Raw genomic sequence first — 16,283 nt, forward strand, 5'->3', positions numbered from 1 at the left:
GGGGCCGCCACGCGCTGAGGCCGCGCCGCGCAGGCCGCGCCGGGTCCGCCGGGCGGGGCGGGGCGGACGCGGCGCAAAACGCGGAGGGCGGAACGTGGAGCGGCGTCCCCGGGCGGCGGGAAAACACGGAGCGGATACTCCGCCCGAAGAATCGGGAGCTGGAGACAGACAAAGCCCGGAGCGGAGCGTTCCCTGCCTGAGGAGCCGGAGCCGCCGTAGTGCCTCCTCGGAAATGGAGGGGGGAATCTTTCAGGGATGTTCCACCCTCTGAGTGGTGTCTTGTGAGACCTCAGCCCGGTGCGCTCCCTCCAAGGCCACGCTTTTAGCTCCCAGAGCCAGCAGAGAAAGGCAAGGGGAGGGAGTCATCAGCACCCCGGGCGCCCACACCTACCTCAAAATCCACCACATCGTGCCCCACGCTGACACTTTTCCTTTCCAAACACTCTTCTGGATGGAAAGAGCACCTGGGTCCCCAGCCGTTCTCATGCCCTGGAGGTGACATGTCCCCTAAACTTCCCACCTACAGCCTCAGCACCGGCCCTGCTGACCAGGGTGGAAATTCCAGCTCATCTCAACCCTAGCACCCAGACAACCCAAAACCTCTGCTCCTTTTCCCAAAGCCTCAGCATCAGCCCTACTGTTTGGTGAGGAAATTTCGGTTCAGCTCAGTGGATGTCCCAGTCCTGTCTCCATGACACCCAAAACCAGGAAGGTGAACCAGTGCGGCAAGCTGTGCCAATGGGAGGTGGGATGCAGGATCCCAGCTGGCATCTGTCAGGGCTGAGCATGCAGCAGGAACACACACAAATCTGCAGGTCCTGCAGAGGGAGAGCAGCACCAACTCCATCCACCCAGCCAGGGGATGCTGTAAGTATTCCAGCCCAAAGAGGTGCCACCATTCCTTGAGTGTGCCACCATCCAGTGTGGTTTCAGGAGAGCACCAAAGGAGATGCCAATTTCTTCTGATGCTTTTTGCCCTAAACAAGAACACAAGACCCAAATCTCTGGCAAAGGAGGTGATGCCAAGAAGGCCAGAGGTTTGGGTGTCTCACCAGCTTTTGGGGCTGGGGAAAGTGGGAGGGAGCCAGGAGATGTTTAAATCAACAGGAAAAGAGGCATGAGAATTCTTAAAGCCCAAAAGAGAGAAAGAGAAGAAATCTTTCCTTATCCTGATGAGGAGAAGCTGTTCTTGCAGAGCACAGAGCCAATGTCAGCAGGCTCCAAGACAACCTGCATTAATAAAACCAGGTCAGTTTTTACTGAAGTACTTTCAAGGATTGGGTAAAAGGTTTTATGGGCATTTGGTGTTGATGTTCAGCAAAACCCAGACCAGGAATGGTGCTTCCAAGGGTGGAAAAACCAGCGTCAGACAGGAACACAGGACGAACCAGGGATGGATCAGTGCATCTTTCCTGGCAAAATTGTGATGCCACTAATACAGGAGGAAAATAAAACCCCTGCCAGGCAAGGCAGTTCCATTGGGAACGATCTCAGCATTGCTCCAATGATGTTTTGCCACAGCCACAAGCGGGGCCTGTGATCCAGCCTGCCTGCAGCTGCCGGAGATCCCACAGGATCCTACAGATGAGAGTGGACGTGGAACCCTTAGGGATGAAACCTGCAGGCACCAGGTAGACGTGAGCTGTGAGTGACAAAAGACACGGAGGTGACAAGGCAGCAGCCACTGTCAGAGATGGATGCAGGAGATGGATCTGCTTTAATATGGAGCCAAATCATGGGCTCTTATTAAAGCCTGGCTCAGGCATGGGATGGGTGACCCATCTGGGGAAGCAGTATCTTGAGAGAGGGATTTTAACAGGCACTAGATGTGATGGGAAGGTGGGATTTTGTGGGATCATGGAGTTGGAACAAGATCCCCCTCTGTCACGGTCTTGTCTGATGGTGCTGCACTCCTGGGATGACAGCAGGAGCTGGGGCTGCACCACCTGGAGCCAGCCTGGCACCTTCCATCCCTGTGTCCCGCCTCTCCCACACAGCCCACAAGGAAGGTCTCTCCTGCCTCCTTCTTCCCAAGGCACTGGGACTCCGGGATGACTCCCCAAGCCCCCCATCCCTCTCCAGCTCTGCTACTGTTGGCACCACAGATATTTTCCATCATTCTCAAGGGACATCCAGCAGGACAGAAGGATGTCCATGTAAGAAGAGTGCAGGGAAGCCTCCAGGAATCCCAGCACAGCTGACTGGACCACAGTGGTGGGACACAAGGGACAGAGCAGATGGGGGGATGCAGCCAGAGGAGGAAAGAAGCAGGAGAATCCCATCACCCTTGGCCACATTGAAGAACAGCTCCCATACCATAACCTCTGTGCCAATCGCAGGCAGCTCAGAGCTGAAACACCTGCGAGGGTTTTCCCACTGAGGGATAACGTGGGTGGGCGTTGGATCCAGCCCCATCATTTCCAGCACCTCAGAGATCCCACAGGCAGCGAAGGGAGCCAGAAGACAACTCCCAGGGCAAATGGCATGGGATGATTTCCAGTGCTGCAGCACAAAAGTTTTGCACCCTCCTCCTCCTCACCCATAGGGCAGAGGGCTGGGACAACCTCCACCCAGGGACTGTGCCAAGCAGTTGAGCTGGCAGCTCCCAACGCATTCCTGGGAAAGAGGAGGAAAAGGGATGCTGGGAGTGCCGGGGGGATCACTCTGTCCCTGCCAGAGCAGGGTGGGCTCAGGGTAATGAGGAGGAGCTCTTAGACTGGGGCAAGGCAGAGCCTGGAGCACCACATGAAGGGATCACAGCCCAGTACACACCAGCACATGATGAGCATGGACATGGTACTGTGGGGAAAGGCTCAGTGACAGGGAGTAGAGAAAAAGACAAAATTCAGCTTATTCCAAAGGTGTTCTACACACAGCTGCTGGAGGCCAGGTCTTGGGGAAAGGCTGCTGCTTTGGTACAAATCAGCAGAAGGATATAAGGTTGGGCACTCAGCAGTGATTCCAAAGGGCTGGAAGAGCACCTGTGAGCAGGCACAGAGCCCATCTCTAACCACAAACCTCCCATGCCCACTTGGCAATGGCTCTCTGGCTGTTGGGAGCCATCCCCCTCATCCCCTCAGCTTCTCACCCTTCTCCTCCATGTGTCTGACCCCACAGAGCAAAAAACACCTCAAGGCACCTTTTGAGAGGGAGATCCTGCCAAAGCCAGGATGGAGCTGGGCTGCCTGCTGCTGGAGAGCTCCCCATGCCCCATCATGCTGCTCCTGTGGGTGCCAGTGATAGCTGAACCACACCATGCCAAGCTCCATCTCCCACCCACCCTTGCCTGCAGCATGGGACCTCCCTGGAAGCACAGGGCTGTTGGGTCAGGTCTTGGTGAAAACAAATATCTTTTAATATTTTCGGAATACAAGAGAGAAAGCAATACCTAAACATAATCTGAGATCAGGGATCCATCTTGCACCTGCTTTCCAGAGCTGAAGACCATCCTGGCTCCCTTCAGAGGCAGTTGGGTGCTTCATGGGAACCAGTGCTGCTCCCCGGCGCTCACCCCACAGCTTTCTGCTTCATTAACCCCTTCTTTGCTCCCTGATGGATCTTTGCATCCAGCTTCCCTGTAAAGAGGGGATTAAAGAAAAAAGAAAAAACACAACAAACCCTCATCACTCTTTATTTTTAAATGCTATTTGCAATGCAAATGAGCTGGAGGCAGCGAGGTCTCCTAGTTAGTGTGTTCCTGTCACATCCAATTATCCTGCTTGAGGAGCCAGGCGTTTCCAGCCGCCGCGGCCTCCCTCTGCAGGCGCGACACCGGGGAGCCAGGGGCAAGCGCGTCCGACGCGGCCAAGAGATGCCAGAGAGGGGGAAATTCAGTGAGGAGAGGAGTGAATTAACATCCAGCATTCGCCTGCCACTACCAGGGGGGAAAGCAATCCCTGTGCCTGCCTGCAGGATGCTCCGAGGAGATGGGGAACCATCCAGCAATGTGCCAGGGATGTTTCTCCATGGTGCAGGAAAAGGCAGGACTGGGGACAACAAACCTTCAGCCTGGGATGACGGTGCAATGGGTACCCAGTGTGATGGGGACACCTGCTCCATGTTGCTATGTGCCAGGTTGGTGGTCTCCAAGGCCATCTGCTGCCTTTGCCACCAGGGAAAACCTCAGTCAGCAGCTCCAGTGGGACCTGGAGAAAACACTGCCTTCTCCTTGTCCTTGACAGCCCTTGGGGACTACACTGCCAGCTCTGCTTTCCCACCTGGGAGAGGAGCAGGACACCAGAACATGGGATTTTGGACAACTGCTGCTGAAGAAGCCAGAAGCCAGGCATAGTGATGTGCTTCCTGAGAGGAGCGCCCTTATCCTCTTCTTCCTGTCTGTAAAAATGCAAGAATGCTCCCGCTCTCCCAGCTCCCAGAGCCAGCTTTCCAGAGAGGCTCTGCCAGCAGCCAATACTGGACACCTCCTCTAATGCCATATCTCCCCAGAACTTGCCTTCCTGCTGCTCCCCTTCATCTTCTCATCCTCTAAATGCCAGCCTTGCCCTGTCTCTGCAGCTGGGAACAGGGATAGGGCAAGATACACCAGGCTCCAAAGTTCTACTTCGGCCACTGCTCCAAAATCTGCTGGTAAATGCCCATGTACCATAAGAAGCAGGTGCTTCTCCAGAGAAAACAGCTCCTAACCAGCCAGTGACCATCACCGTCTCTTCAAACCAAGAAAACTTCTCAATTCCAGTTCAACAAAGACAGTTTGCAGATCACCATGCCAGAGATCCACAAACTGAAACATGGATTGGAAGATGTTCTGGGAGATCCTCCATCTCCTCAGCCACCCCAGACAAGACCTTCCCCCCACCACCTAAGGATGGGGAAGGAGCCCCCTCCTTGCAATTGCTGTTTCCAGCCATTGGCACCCCAGCAGGCTGAGCCCGGCAGTGTGTCAGACCACTGTGTCCCCATGTTAGGGGTGGTTTTGGCAGGAGAAAGGCAGCAAGTTCACATTCTCTCCACGTTCTGGTCCCCCAACACCACCTACTGTCACCAGGGCTGTTATTTTCATGTGCCTGCCTGCTTCTCCTGGACCCCAAAAACATTGGGAAGCTCCTCTGCTCTTCCAGTTCGCAAACACCACACACCACACAGGTAACCTTTCAGAAAAGGCTAAAAATAAGGCAAAGCCCCAGGGTCCCTTGCTCTTTCTGCTCAATGATTCAAGGCCTCTTGTCTCACACCATGTCCTCTGCTTTTCTTCACTCTTCCAGACACTGGCTGGTGGAGGGAGGCTTCTGATTGATGCTTCAGGGTAGCTTTGCCTGGATTCAAGGAAATCTCCCGTGAGAAAGGCCAGCGAGCTTTGTCCTTGTGCACTAAAACTACAGGGGGACGTATCTGGGGAGAGCTGTGCCCCCAGATGCAACACTGTGCCCATCCCTTCCACAAAAACAATGACCCTGGCAGAAAAAAATGAACCATGCTAGGGTTTTTTTTTTCCCATCCCCAGGCTGCTAGAAACAATTTGCAACAGAGAAGCATCCGGATGTCACTGTGGCGAGGTCCATGCTGTTATCTGGCAAGGAAAACTGCTCTGGCTTGGCTTCCCAACAGGACAAACTGGCATTTTGTCATGGTTTGAGCCAGGTTTCAAGGAGACCAGGGCAGCCAGCAAGCCCAAGTGGGGATGTGAGCTGGCACCTTCCCTCTGCTCAGCTTCCAGCTGGGAGAATTAAGCTTCTGACTGCCTGGGATGCAATGCCAGCTTCTATTAAAACAGTGCCTTGCGCCGATGAAAGGTCAAAGGCTTCCCTGCTCCTTCCTTAGGCTGTCATAAATATCACCCAGACGGACCATGTCCCTTCTGGGAGGTGAACACACAGCTCCACAGCCCCCTGTGCTGCTCCTGTGACAGCTCCTATTGGGATGGAGGGCAGGGAAGGCAGGGCCAGCAGTAGAAGTGGGAGCACAGGCAGCCACCAGCACAGCCGGCTTCCTTCCAGGCTGTTAGACTGATCCTTCTCCAAGCAGGAAAGTGTCACAACACAAAGGAGATGATGTGACAGATGGGGAGGGGACTGGCAGCACCTGCACCCGGCAAGGCAGACGCGCAGGAGCCACAGAGCAGCTTTGCCCTCTCCCACCCACGGCCAGACAGAGGCAGAGGTGGGAGAGAAGGAGCATGAGAGCTGGAGAGAGCAAAGGAGAGGTTAAACAAGAGAAAAAAAGGATGCAGTGGCTGCACCAGCACACAAGGGCCACAAGGCTAAGCCACAGCCAAGATTTGCATCCTAAATAACTCCTGCCTGCTCACTGGCACTCAGAATAACCCATCTAGGGGGAGGACCATAAGAGAGATTTTTGAGTGCTTGCAGGTGTCCAAGCACTGGTCAGCTTTGGCTGAATACACCTCCCAGTTGCTGCTGAAAAAGGCAAGGAAGAAATGAAATGGTTTTGCAGGACATCCCAACATCCAGCTGTGGCAGAAATGTGCTTCCCTGAGCAGAGAGGGAAAAAGACCCTCAAAGGCAACAAAAATAACCTTCTGCTGTGTTTCAAAAAAGCCCTTATTAACCAGTCCTGAGAAATCCCAACACTCCTGAGCCCCAGGTACTAGCCCAAGGATCCATGTGGAAAGGAGGGAGATCACCCAGTTGTCAGCTCTGCTGAATAAACAGCCAAGACTCTTCCTGCTTCTGCTGCTTTTAGCCCGTCAAATTAATTTTTCACATCCCCTGCAAGCGCGTGCGGTGCCTTCCCCGGGCTGTGTGGTGGGGAGGCTGCTAATAAGGACGGAGCTGACTGCGGGCTCCCCAGCTGCCGCATTCCCTCCTCCATCCTTTTTATAGCAGCGGGCAGGAATAACTGGCAGCCTGCGGAGGGGCTGGTGGCTCGTAAAAGGGACTAACGACGCTGGCAAGCGGAGCGCGGACAGATGCTGCGGCGCTTCCCCGTGCGCTCTGCCAGGACATCCCATCCCATCCCATCCCACCGGCCTGCAGATGGGGAACATCCATCTGGCCCTGCAGCTCTTGCTGTTCAAGCCCTCGCTGCCCTCAGGGGAAAGAGCGTGATTTGGGACTACAGGACACTGAGGTGGCCTGGATCTGCCTGGGCATTGCTGCACCGACTCTTATCCTGAGCCAGGCTGGTGCTGGCAGCAGATCGGCCACCGACACGACTGCTCTTTGACTCCCAGAGTGTTTGCAGAGGCAGGAAGAAGCATGTATTTGGAAGGAAGCAACATCTGGGGAAAGGGGAACTGAAGACAAAAAAATATTACAGATGTATTCAAGCTATTAAACAAACACCTCCAGATCAAAGAGCAGACGGTGAAAGTTGGGAACTCATCTGGCAACAGCAAGCTGGGGTGGCAAGGGGAACCAGCTCCGAGGGCTGGGGGGGCACCTGGGGAAACTTTACTACTTACAGATTTTGTGTTTTCCTTTGATGGGAAACTTCAGAACCATCTCCTGGGGATTAGTGCAGATAAAGACAAATGGAGACCCGGACTCCTGGCTCAGGTCTGGATACTGTGAAGGACGGAGAGACACAGAGAGCAGAGTCAGGATGGCTGCATGGGCACAGAAGGAGCTCAGTGGGCAAGAACAGAGGGATCTTAGCCAAGACATGGGTCATATGGAGGCTGTAGCAGCTCAGACCAAACCACTTCAAGAACTTCTAATGAAAAAAACCCCAAACAATTCCAAGTTTGGGTCTTATTCTGCAAGCCCCTCGTTGTCTCTTTGGATCCGCTCACCCTGGGTGTTCCCAAACCCCTTTCAGCCCCCTTTAGCACCAACCTGTGCTACCCCTGTGGCTTCACACTTGATTGAGGATGATCATAACCATGGGCTGTTGAGAGGGAGGTGGTTGGGGCCCTACCATCACCAGCCCACCTGTTCACTGGGACAAGCAAGGGACAGATTTTCAGCCTGATGCATCCCTGGATTTCGATGACCAGGAATGTGAATATTCACACTAATCCCTAACTGGTCATGGACAGCACACCAGCACCACAACCAAAACAACCTGCCAAACCCAGCCTGAAATGACCACCAGAACGGTGGCCACCACCAGCTGTCCCAGCTACAGATACGTCCCCAAATGTTCCCCATAAAGCTCAATCCCAAACACAAGGATTTGAGACTTGGAGAGTGCGCTGTCCCACTGTGGGACACACATTCCTTGATATTCACTTGTATATAAAGCGTGAGCAACACACCTGCTACATACCAAGGTGATGGCTCAGAGAGGTCAGCTCAGGGCTGGCTCCATTCATAGTGTCATTGTGGAAGGATTTTAACACACTGAAGACATGGGGGAATTTTATAAAAAGAGAATAAACAGATTATAGAATTATAGAAGAATTTAGGTTGGAAGAAGACCTCTAAAATTGTTTCTCTCATTAACCATGTGAAGAAAAAGGAGAAAAAACCCACTCCATGCAGGAAGCACACCAAGATCCTGGCTGGCTGCAGCTCAGCCTCTCTGGCATTCAGAGGTGAAATGCAAAACAGTCATAAAAAATGTATGTCTTAGCTCTCACCTCAGATTGTCCATGAGCTGCAGAGCTGGTGCTGACAGGCACTGAGGCCAGCACATGCCACGAGGATGCTCCAGCCCAGGAAACCCTGCTCAAACAGACTGCGGAAGTGGTTTTCCTTCCATGGGAAAAATGCCTTCTTTTTTTTCCTGCTCCCCTGCCTTCCTCGAGCAGATCCGTCAAGGCTGCTGGAGGGGACAGGATGCCAGACCAGATGGAGCTGCGTGTCCTGGCAAATCCCCCATTTGTTACTAACAAATGACTCCTAGGCCGAGTGTTTGAAAAGCTCTCACCGACCTGCCAAAATGAGTTTGGATTTGCCCTGGAACAGCTGGGCACGGCGAGGGAAGCAGGGAGCGACCTGCTCTCCCCACACTGCAGCAGGGTTTGGCAGCACTGCCAGCAGTTCAGGGAGATTTACAGAAGCCCAACGCTGGGATTGGATCAACCAGGGGAAGTGCTTCCAAGCCCTCTCATTTTACAACAGCATGTAAGAGCTGTGCACTGGGTAAGAGAGAGGTACAAGCACTCAGCTGCTCCATGCAGCTCCGTGCTGGGGAGCAGGAGCAGCCCTGATCCGCGCCATGCGCCCATGCCCTGATGCACCGACCCAGGCTTGGACAGGTTTCTTCCTCTCTGTTCTTTTTTGGCTGAGTCACCTTACTTGACTTGCTTCCACTGTTAGATGCCCATGCCAAGGATTTTCATTTCCCATCTGCAGGGAAGGAGGATCTTGGAAGGTTAGGAAGAGCCAAAGTGAATATCCCAGTCAACGCCTGGAGAGTGTGAAATGCTGGCACTGCTTTGTCGCTCTCGGCATCTCCTGGGTGACTGGTGGCACCTCCATGGCTGGAGGACCTAAGGACAAGCCAAAGGACCAAGGTTCTTCCTGGAGGACCAAAGGCTACCCAAACCTGGCTGCAGAGGTGATCCTTCCTGCTCCGCTACACGCAGTTCAGCCCGTGGCTCCTTCAGCCAGGTGGGGCAGCCATGACGGGTGTGCTGCAGAGGTCCTGCTGCTGGAATACAGCTGATTCCCAAATCCCCTCAGCCACATCTCCCAGGCGGACCTGGACACCACCATGTCCCCCCTCACACCTTTTACAGCCCCATCCTGGGAAAATCTCCCAAACAGGCATCAGCAGTGAAGCAACAGCCAGTTGGTTTCTCCACTGACAGCTTTCAGTCAAAACCTGGATCAAGCCTTCAGCTCCAACAGTTCCCACTCAATCCGATCTCAAGGCCAAGGTGGATGCCACAACTGTGACTTGAATTCCTGCTTCTACACCACAGCCTTTCATCTTTGCTCCCAGGGCGCACGTCCATCTGTGAGCCAAACCCCTTTGTGTCCTTCATTTTAAAAAGCTTTGGTGCTTCCTCTGGCATCTCACTTCCATGACGCAGGGAAGGAGCTCCTCATCCAGCCGCTGCATTTAAGGTTTCCTATTGTACCTACCCCAGAAATCTCTTATCTCATCCTGGTGAACAGAACTCCAGAATATTCCTGTGGGCTGGAGCCAGGAAAGAGACATAACCCTTTCCTCTGCCTAGAGTCAGGATGCTCCCAGGCGAGGAAGATGAGGCTGAGCTCCCACAAGATGCTGAGCCAAGCCAACAGCCCAGCTCCCCTCTTCGCCCAGTCTCTTCCATGAGTACATTCCATTCATTCATCCCACAGAAATCCAGGAAGCTCCACTCTCAGAAGAGATGCTGCCATCAAGACACCAAACAGGTCTGCCTCCGTTACATTGTCCAAAGCTGCCCAAATTTAAGTACCAAAACCTAATTTCTCACTGTTTCTGTTGTGAAAGGTCAGTGGAGTTACTCTACTGTCTGTAACACAGGAAGTTTAGGAGACAAATAAAAAATTTATTCCCAACTACTCCACCCCACAGGTAGTCCATCATCACTTCAGTAAACCTGAGCTTGGAATAAAAGCCCAAAACCCAGAGCTGGTGCAGCAGAGCGAGAGGACAGAGCATATCCTGTCATATTGTTCAGGTTGGACAAGGCTTGGAACAACCAGCTCTAGTGGGAGGCATGTTTCAGGGAATAAAATGAGATTAATTTTATGGTCACTCCCAACCCCAACCAGTCTGGGATTCTGTGATCCCCAGTAAAGATAATCTCCAACAGCAGTTTTTCAAATAAAAGGTCAGTTGAGAGGGAAACCATGCTTCCTCTCTTCCAGAGACCAAGAATCAAACCCAGCCAGGAGTCTGATGGGGGATGTCCCCTCTTAAATTCAACAGCAATCATCTCTCTCATATTGGGGGTGTTAATAAGATAGGTGCTGGTACTCCAGTCTTTACACTGTCTCTACCTAGAAGCAACTTGGCATTTAGAAGGTGGATACAACAAACACAGTCCAGAGACCAGACGGTCCCTCAAAAAGGAGCAAACCTACCCTTCTCCAATCCTGCAGATGACCAGAGAAACTTGAAAGGGAGAGGTTATGCAATGCAACTACAGTGTGAAAAAAAAAGATTCAGCCTCCTTTCAGACCTTCTGCCACCTTGTAGTCAGCAGGCAGCAAGGCAGGTGGGAGGCCAGTGGGCTCTGTGGGCTGCAAACAGCTGATGTGGCTCACCAAGAGCTGCTCCTCCCACTGCTTCACACCAACACCCCACAGACACGCTCTACACACAGCCTCCACACAACCACTGCCCCCCTGCTCGTCCCACCTCTCCAGCTGGGCTTCACTTTGCTGCTAACAGGTCTGGAAGACCCCAGCTGTGAGGAGATTAGGTGGGAGGGAAGAGAAAAGCAGATCTCAAGGCAGCTTAACACCTGCAGGAAGAGCTCGAGGTTAAAGGAAGCTGGAAAAGGGAGCTGAGAGCTGGGCTCCTCCAAAAACCAGCCACCAGACTCACCCTCACGCCAGAGCCAGCGCTTTGAACATGTATTAAGTGGCTATCAGATGTCCCCAACAGCCACCCAGCTCAAGCTGCAAGCAGGGATAATTGCTAATGAATGTTCCCTACACTTTGTTTTCACCATCCCTCATCTCCCATCACCAGCTTGTCACCACCAGGAATAGCAGCAGGGCTGCCAGCCTCCCGCTCCACAGCCCACAGCAAAAGAGCAAAGGAGGGGACGAGCCAGCTCGGAGCCAGCAGAGACACAAACCCACCTTCTCTGACATCTGAGAAAAAAAAAATCCTGCTATATTTTTCCCCCCCCACACCAATCTGTTACACTTTTTTCTTTCCCAATTTAGGTAAAGCCTGCAGCAGGATGCTAGGGCCATGCAGGCTCACCCAGCATTCCTGGTACCAATGCAGCATTTGGGACCCTTTGCACAACCTGATTCCATCTCCACAGAAGAAAAAAAACATCCCAAACCCCTCGATTGCTGCACCCCTCCCCAATAAGCTGCACTGGCTCAAACCCAACTGCCGTGACCCGAAGGCAGGGGAATGGAAAGAGCAGAAGGAAAACGTCCTGGGGGGAAGCCAAACCATCACTAACGAGATGAGCTCTGCTCCGGTGCATCCGAGGCAGGAACAAAGGCACCGCGTGCACGGAGCCGCAGCTCTGCACAGCACAAAGCCCCAGCGCACCCGGCAGCTTCTCTAGCGACCCTCCAGGAGCATTCTTGCTCTCATTAAGGCCTCGGGACACAAAGGGGTGGGAACAGTCCTGGTCTCACACACGCCAGCCTGTGGAGCCCTGCAATGCAGCCTGAGCTCTCCTCTGCTTTCCTTGCCACGGGAGTGCACATCCCGGTTAGCCGGAGCGTGGCGGAGAATTGCACGCTGGAACCTGTGGTCCTTCCCCTGGTTCACTGCCACTCTCTCCATCTTGCAGCTGCCGGGGGCACCAGCAGTGAGAAGGTGCTTGAGATGCTCTGCAAGATTCATGATGGAAAGGAGTGAATCACTTTCCTGGCGTGGCTCCTCAGTGAACAACAGGGAAAACACGGCTCGCTCTGCCAGGCAGTGCCGGGCCAGGACACCCGCTCCAGCCTTCATTTCCCTGCTGCTCTCCAAGAGCCTTGAAATAAAAGAGACAGCACTGGAAAGCAATGCTGTCTGGAAAGAATAAAAGCAGGCAGACCCCATGTGTTGGCAAGAGAGTTCACCATAAAATGCATTCAAAGGGGAAAAAATCATCCTGGTGGAGGCAGCATCTCCTCCAACAGAGCGGGGCTGCTGGATCCAGCAGAGGCAATAAATCAGCGCCCCCCAGCAGGCAGAAACACACACTGGGCTCGTCCTGGGTGTTGGAGACACCCCTTGGCCACGTGCAAAAAGGGATGCAAGGGATCCCCTGGGAGCCCAACTTCCTTCACCCTGTTTTCTTGGTGATTTGTGGGAGAGGCGGATCCACTCTTCTTTCATGCCTCATAAGCTTCATCGCTGTCAGAGACACGTAACAGGTAATTAACTACTAAACAGCCATTTTCTCCTCCTCTCCGGAGGGAAATTGCTCACCATCCAGCTAGAAAATGTTTCTTCAGTGGTTTGCAAGAGGGAAAATGGGCAGCTTTTTGGGAGCGATGGGGTGCTGCAGCCAAATAAAGGCACTTGCAGCAATGCCTGCACCATGAACACATGGATCCAGAGAAATGAAGCCATCAAATCTGAGTGATAATGCTTAATTGGATGTGGGTGCCACTGTGCCCAAGCCACATTTGGCCTGTCACTTTTCCAAGGAGAGTGGTTCAGGAGCATCAGCTCCCTGTCATTTGTTCTGACAGCAGTGGTCTCCGTCATCTCTTTACAAGGACGTTCCCTTTGGGGAATTATCCAGCCAATTTTCCCAACACAGCTTTCACCCTGAGTGCTTCAGGGCACATTCACCCAAAGGTGACACTCAACTGCAAACAGCAGATCCAGGTTTACCTCCACTGTGTCACCTCCTGATTCAGCCCTCCAGCCCTGAAAAGTGCTTGCAGAGCACCAAGCGCTTCACTCCGAGTTTTGATCACTCTCATGACATAGTCTTGCATCACACTTCCAACTCCAAGCATGTTCTCAAGCACCATCATTTAAGGTCATATGCCAACCAGCCTTTGGCCCATGAGAAATGTAACATTTTCCTAAAGAGAAACCCTAAAGCAGATCCAAGTCTCTAGAAATGCCAAATTTTCTAGCTCGAGGCAGAAACATCCAGAACATACACCCAAAGAACACTACAAGCTGTCCTTGGCCATGGAAGGGCTCAGGGATGCAGCAGAGCTGCTCCACAGAGGCTGTCTTAGCAAAGGGATGCAAGTCAATGTTCAATTCAAATCAAGAGAACACGAAAAGAAGGAAAAAAAGTAGGATCACAAAGAAATCCAAACAAAAGCCGTCAGCCAAACTTTTGTTTGAAAGCCTGTCAGGTCTAGACTGCAACGTGTGAGGAAGGAACAGCTCGAAACCACAGCTGCTAATGGTTATGGATTTGGCAATCAAAATGTCTTTGTTAAAAAAAAGAGAAAAAAAGTTAACTGCCTGACTATTGAGGCTACAAACCGCAGCCTTGATGCATTGTTGCAGTCAACATCCTCCCTGCTGTTCCTGAGCGCTTACAGCTGCTGCTGGCAGCTCGTGTGCTGGCACATGCTCCCTGCACCAGGATGCACAAGGAATTTTGTGAGCCTGCCTTCCTTTCCCCTTCTTCCCACCACAATGCTTGGCAGCCCTCGGCTGCTCTGCCCCTCGCATGCCTGGCTGGTATGCAACAGCTCCAGGCCCAGCAGGCAGGGATGGCCGCGGGATCCTTCCCTGGCAGGGCAGATCCATCCGGTGGGTGTTCTCCGCCTCCAGCCCAGAGCCCCGCTCCCATCGAGGTGTCCCTACACCACAGGCTGTACTTTGATTTGAAGGGCAGGGGAAGCAATTAAAATATAGTAAGTAATAACAGGACTTTGAAATGTAGATTTAAAATTCAGACTTGTGCTGGTGCACTCCGAGCAGTCTGCCAGGGCTCCAGAGGACTCAGCAGTGCCAGCAGCAGCTGCTGCACACCCCAGCTCTCCCTGAACCAGCAGTGCAGGACCTACAGCCACCAACACCCTCCTGCCCTCACATCCCAGCCCAGGACAACACCCGCCCATGGTAAACCCTGGAAAGGCTGGAGATATTTATAGAGCACCTGACGACCAGTTCAGGAGAAACTGGGTGGACTTGGAATAGTATTTGGGAAGGTACTAGGCTGAAAGGGCTGTTTTCATCCCTCTGTGCCAAGGGACAGCAGGGGCAGGGCTAAGCTCAGCTCCAACGTGGCACCATCAGCAAGGAGAAGGGAAAAGCAACGGGGAGGAGGAGCTGAGGGGAACCAGGGTACTTCATGGAGCTGCACTTGGCTGTATACAGTCAGACTTCAAGCAGCTTCACGAAGTTCTTTCACAATCAGAGCTGGGAAGCACAGGGGTGGGACACACAACCGAGCTGGAAAACCCAAACGTTGGGAACACAGCCCTGCCCTGGCTCACTTGGGCAGCTGCCTCTCCCCATGCTGACCCTTGCTGCTGCTCCCCAAGGAGGTATGATGCCAGCACCTGCTCCCAGGACTGATTCAACCCCTCAAATGGGATGGGATCTCTCACAGGACCAGGAAATGCATTGGAGCAACCAGTCTGTTCAGGGTTAGGAAATCAGGGACACACCAACAAAAGCTTAAGCAAGCAGAGTCCCTGGGCACTCTGCATGTACTGTGGGGGTTGCATTCTGCAGCTGACACATCATTTGGGGTCACCATGGAAAGGGTGGTCACGGCTCAGCCTGGACAGGAAGGCAGTGGGGCACTTGATCTGGGGCTCCAGCTCAATTTTATCTAACCTCAGTTTCAGGATTAAATAAAACCCAAACAGCGAGCAGGCAGCAAGTATCAGTGACCACATCTGAGAGAGGGAAAAGGCCCTGCCAGCTCATGAGTAGTTTTCTGAAATGGTAGCAGAGGCAAAGTCCACAGTCATCATTAATTAAGTCATATGCTTCAGCCTTGGCTTTGCTTTCTCCCTTGGGTCTAGGAAACCAGAGGAGAGGGCAAGCAGGCCTCTATCATTCGATTTCTTTGGCATGCTAATGCATTCCTAAATTAATCATCATCAAGTGACAATCTCTCCTTCATCTTAACAGCCTGAGCAGTGACCTGAGCAAACCTGCTGGCTTATGCAAGGCAGCTGGAGCCTCAGAAGAGCCTCTGATGAAAACCAAAGCACTTCCCATATGGAAAAACTCCCCCATCTCTTACCGTCTCTAATCCAAACCAGCTGCATTCCTGCTCTGCTCCCAGAACCACAAATCAGGGGATTTTGTGGGGTGAGAACCTGAATTAAAGAGATGCATCACCCTGTGAGCCAGCCTAATGCCTGACACTGCTGGATCTGGCATCTGGCTACGCAGAAAAGACAAATTCAGCTCAGGAGAATGCAGGGCCCTGTAAAGTTCAAAGGCCTTTCGTGGGTTGCAATCATTAACAACCACCTAGACTGCTCCAGAAGGAAGGATATCTGACCTAGCTAAAAATCCTTCACTGGGAGAGGTGCCTCAGGAATGAGAAGGCAAATATCCCAGTGGTGGAGGCAAGGAAGGGGCCAGGACAGCCACAGCACCACACAAACAGGCATTTGTCTCACTCAGAGCCTGCACTAGGAAACCTTTCCCTCAGGGACCAGGTCCTCATAAAAAGTCTCTATGCATTTATACTGTTCTTAGAAGTACACATCAATGTCTATGTTTGTGTTTCTCCCTCCCATTAACTCCTTAGGAAAATACTCCCAGAGGGCTATTGTTCCTTTATTTGGAGATAATCTAAACAGGCACCTTCTGGAGTCTAAATATAGAAAGTCTCT

The 16,283-nt window shown here is 52.7% G+C and overlaps 1 protein-coding gene across 2 annotated transcripts in view; it reads right to left on the bottom strand.

Moving 5' to 3' along the window:
• TRIP4 (thyroid hormone receptor interactor 4) overlaps window positions 1-16,283 on the bottom strand; it is a 44,357-nt gene that overhangs the window by 13,442 nt on the left and 14,632 nt on the right. The window contains exons 11-12 of one of the 2 annotated variants that reach the window (XR_005955252.1): window positions 7,382-7,484; window positions 3,389-3,575 (exon numbers count right to left, since the gene is read on the bottom strand). Coding sequence is in view for 1 of the 2 variants with exons in the window: in XM_041468733.1 (XP_041324667.1) it covers window positions 3,508-3,575; window positions 7,382-7,484 (171 nt within the window). In the remaining variant the exon portion in view is untranslated. Of the gene's footprint in view, window positions 1-3,333; window positions 3,576-7,381; window positions 7,485-16,283 lie in introns of those variants that run through there. The other variant, XM_041468733.1, reaches the window with a different exon arrangement.

Source organism: Pyrgilauda ruficollis, unplaced genomic scaffold (genome assembly GCF_017590135.1).
Source record: "Pyrgilauda ruficollis isolate IOZ18807 unplaced genomic scaffold, ASM1759013v1 scaffold23, whole genome shotgun sequence".
Lineage (NCBI taxonomy): Eukaryota > Metazoa > Chordata > Aves > Passeriformes > Passeridae > Pyrgilauda > Pyrgilauda ruficollis.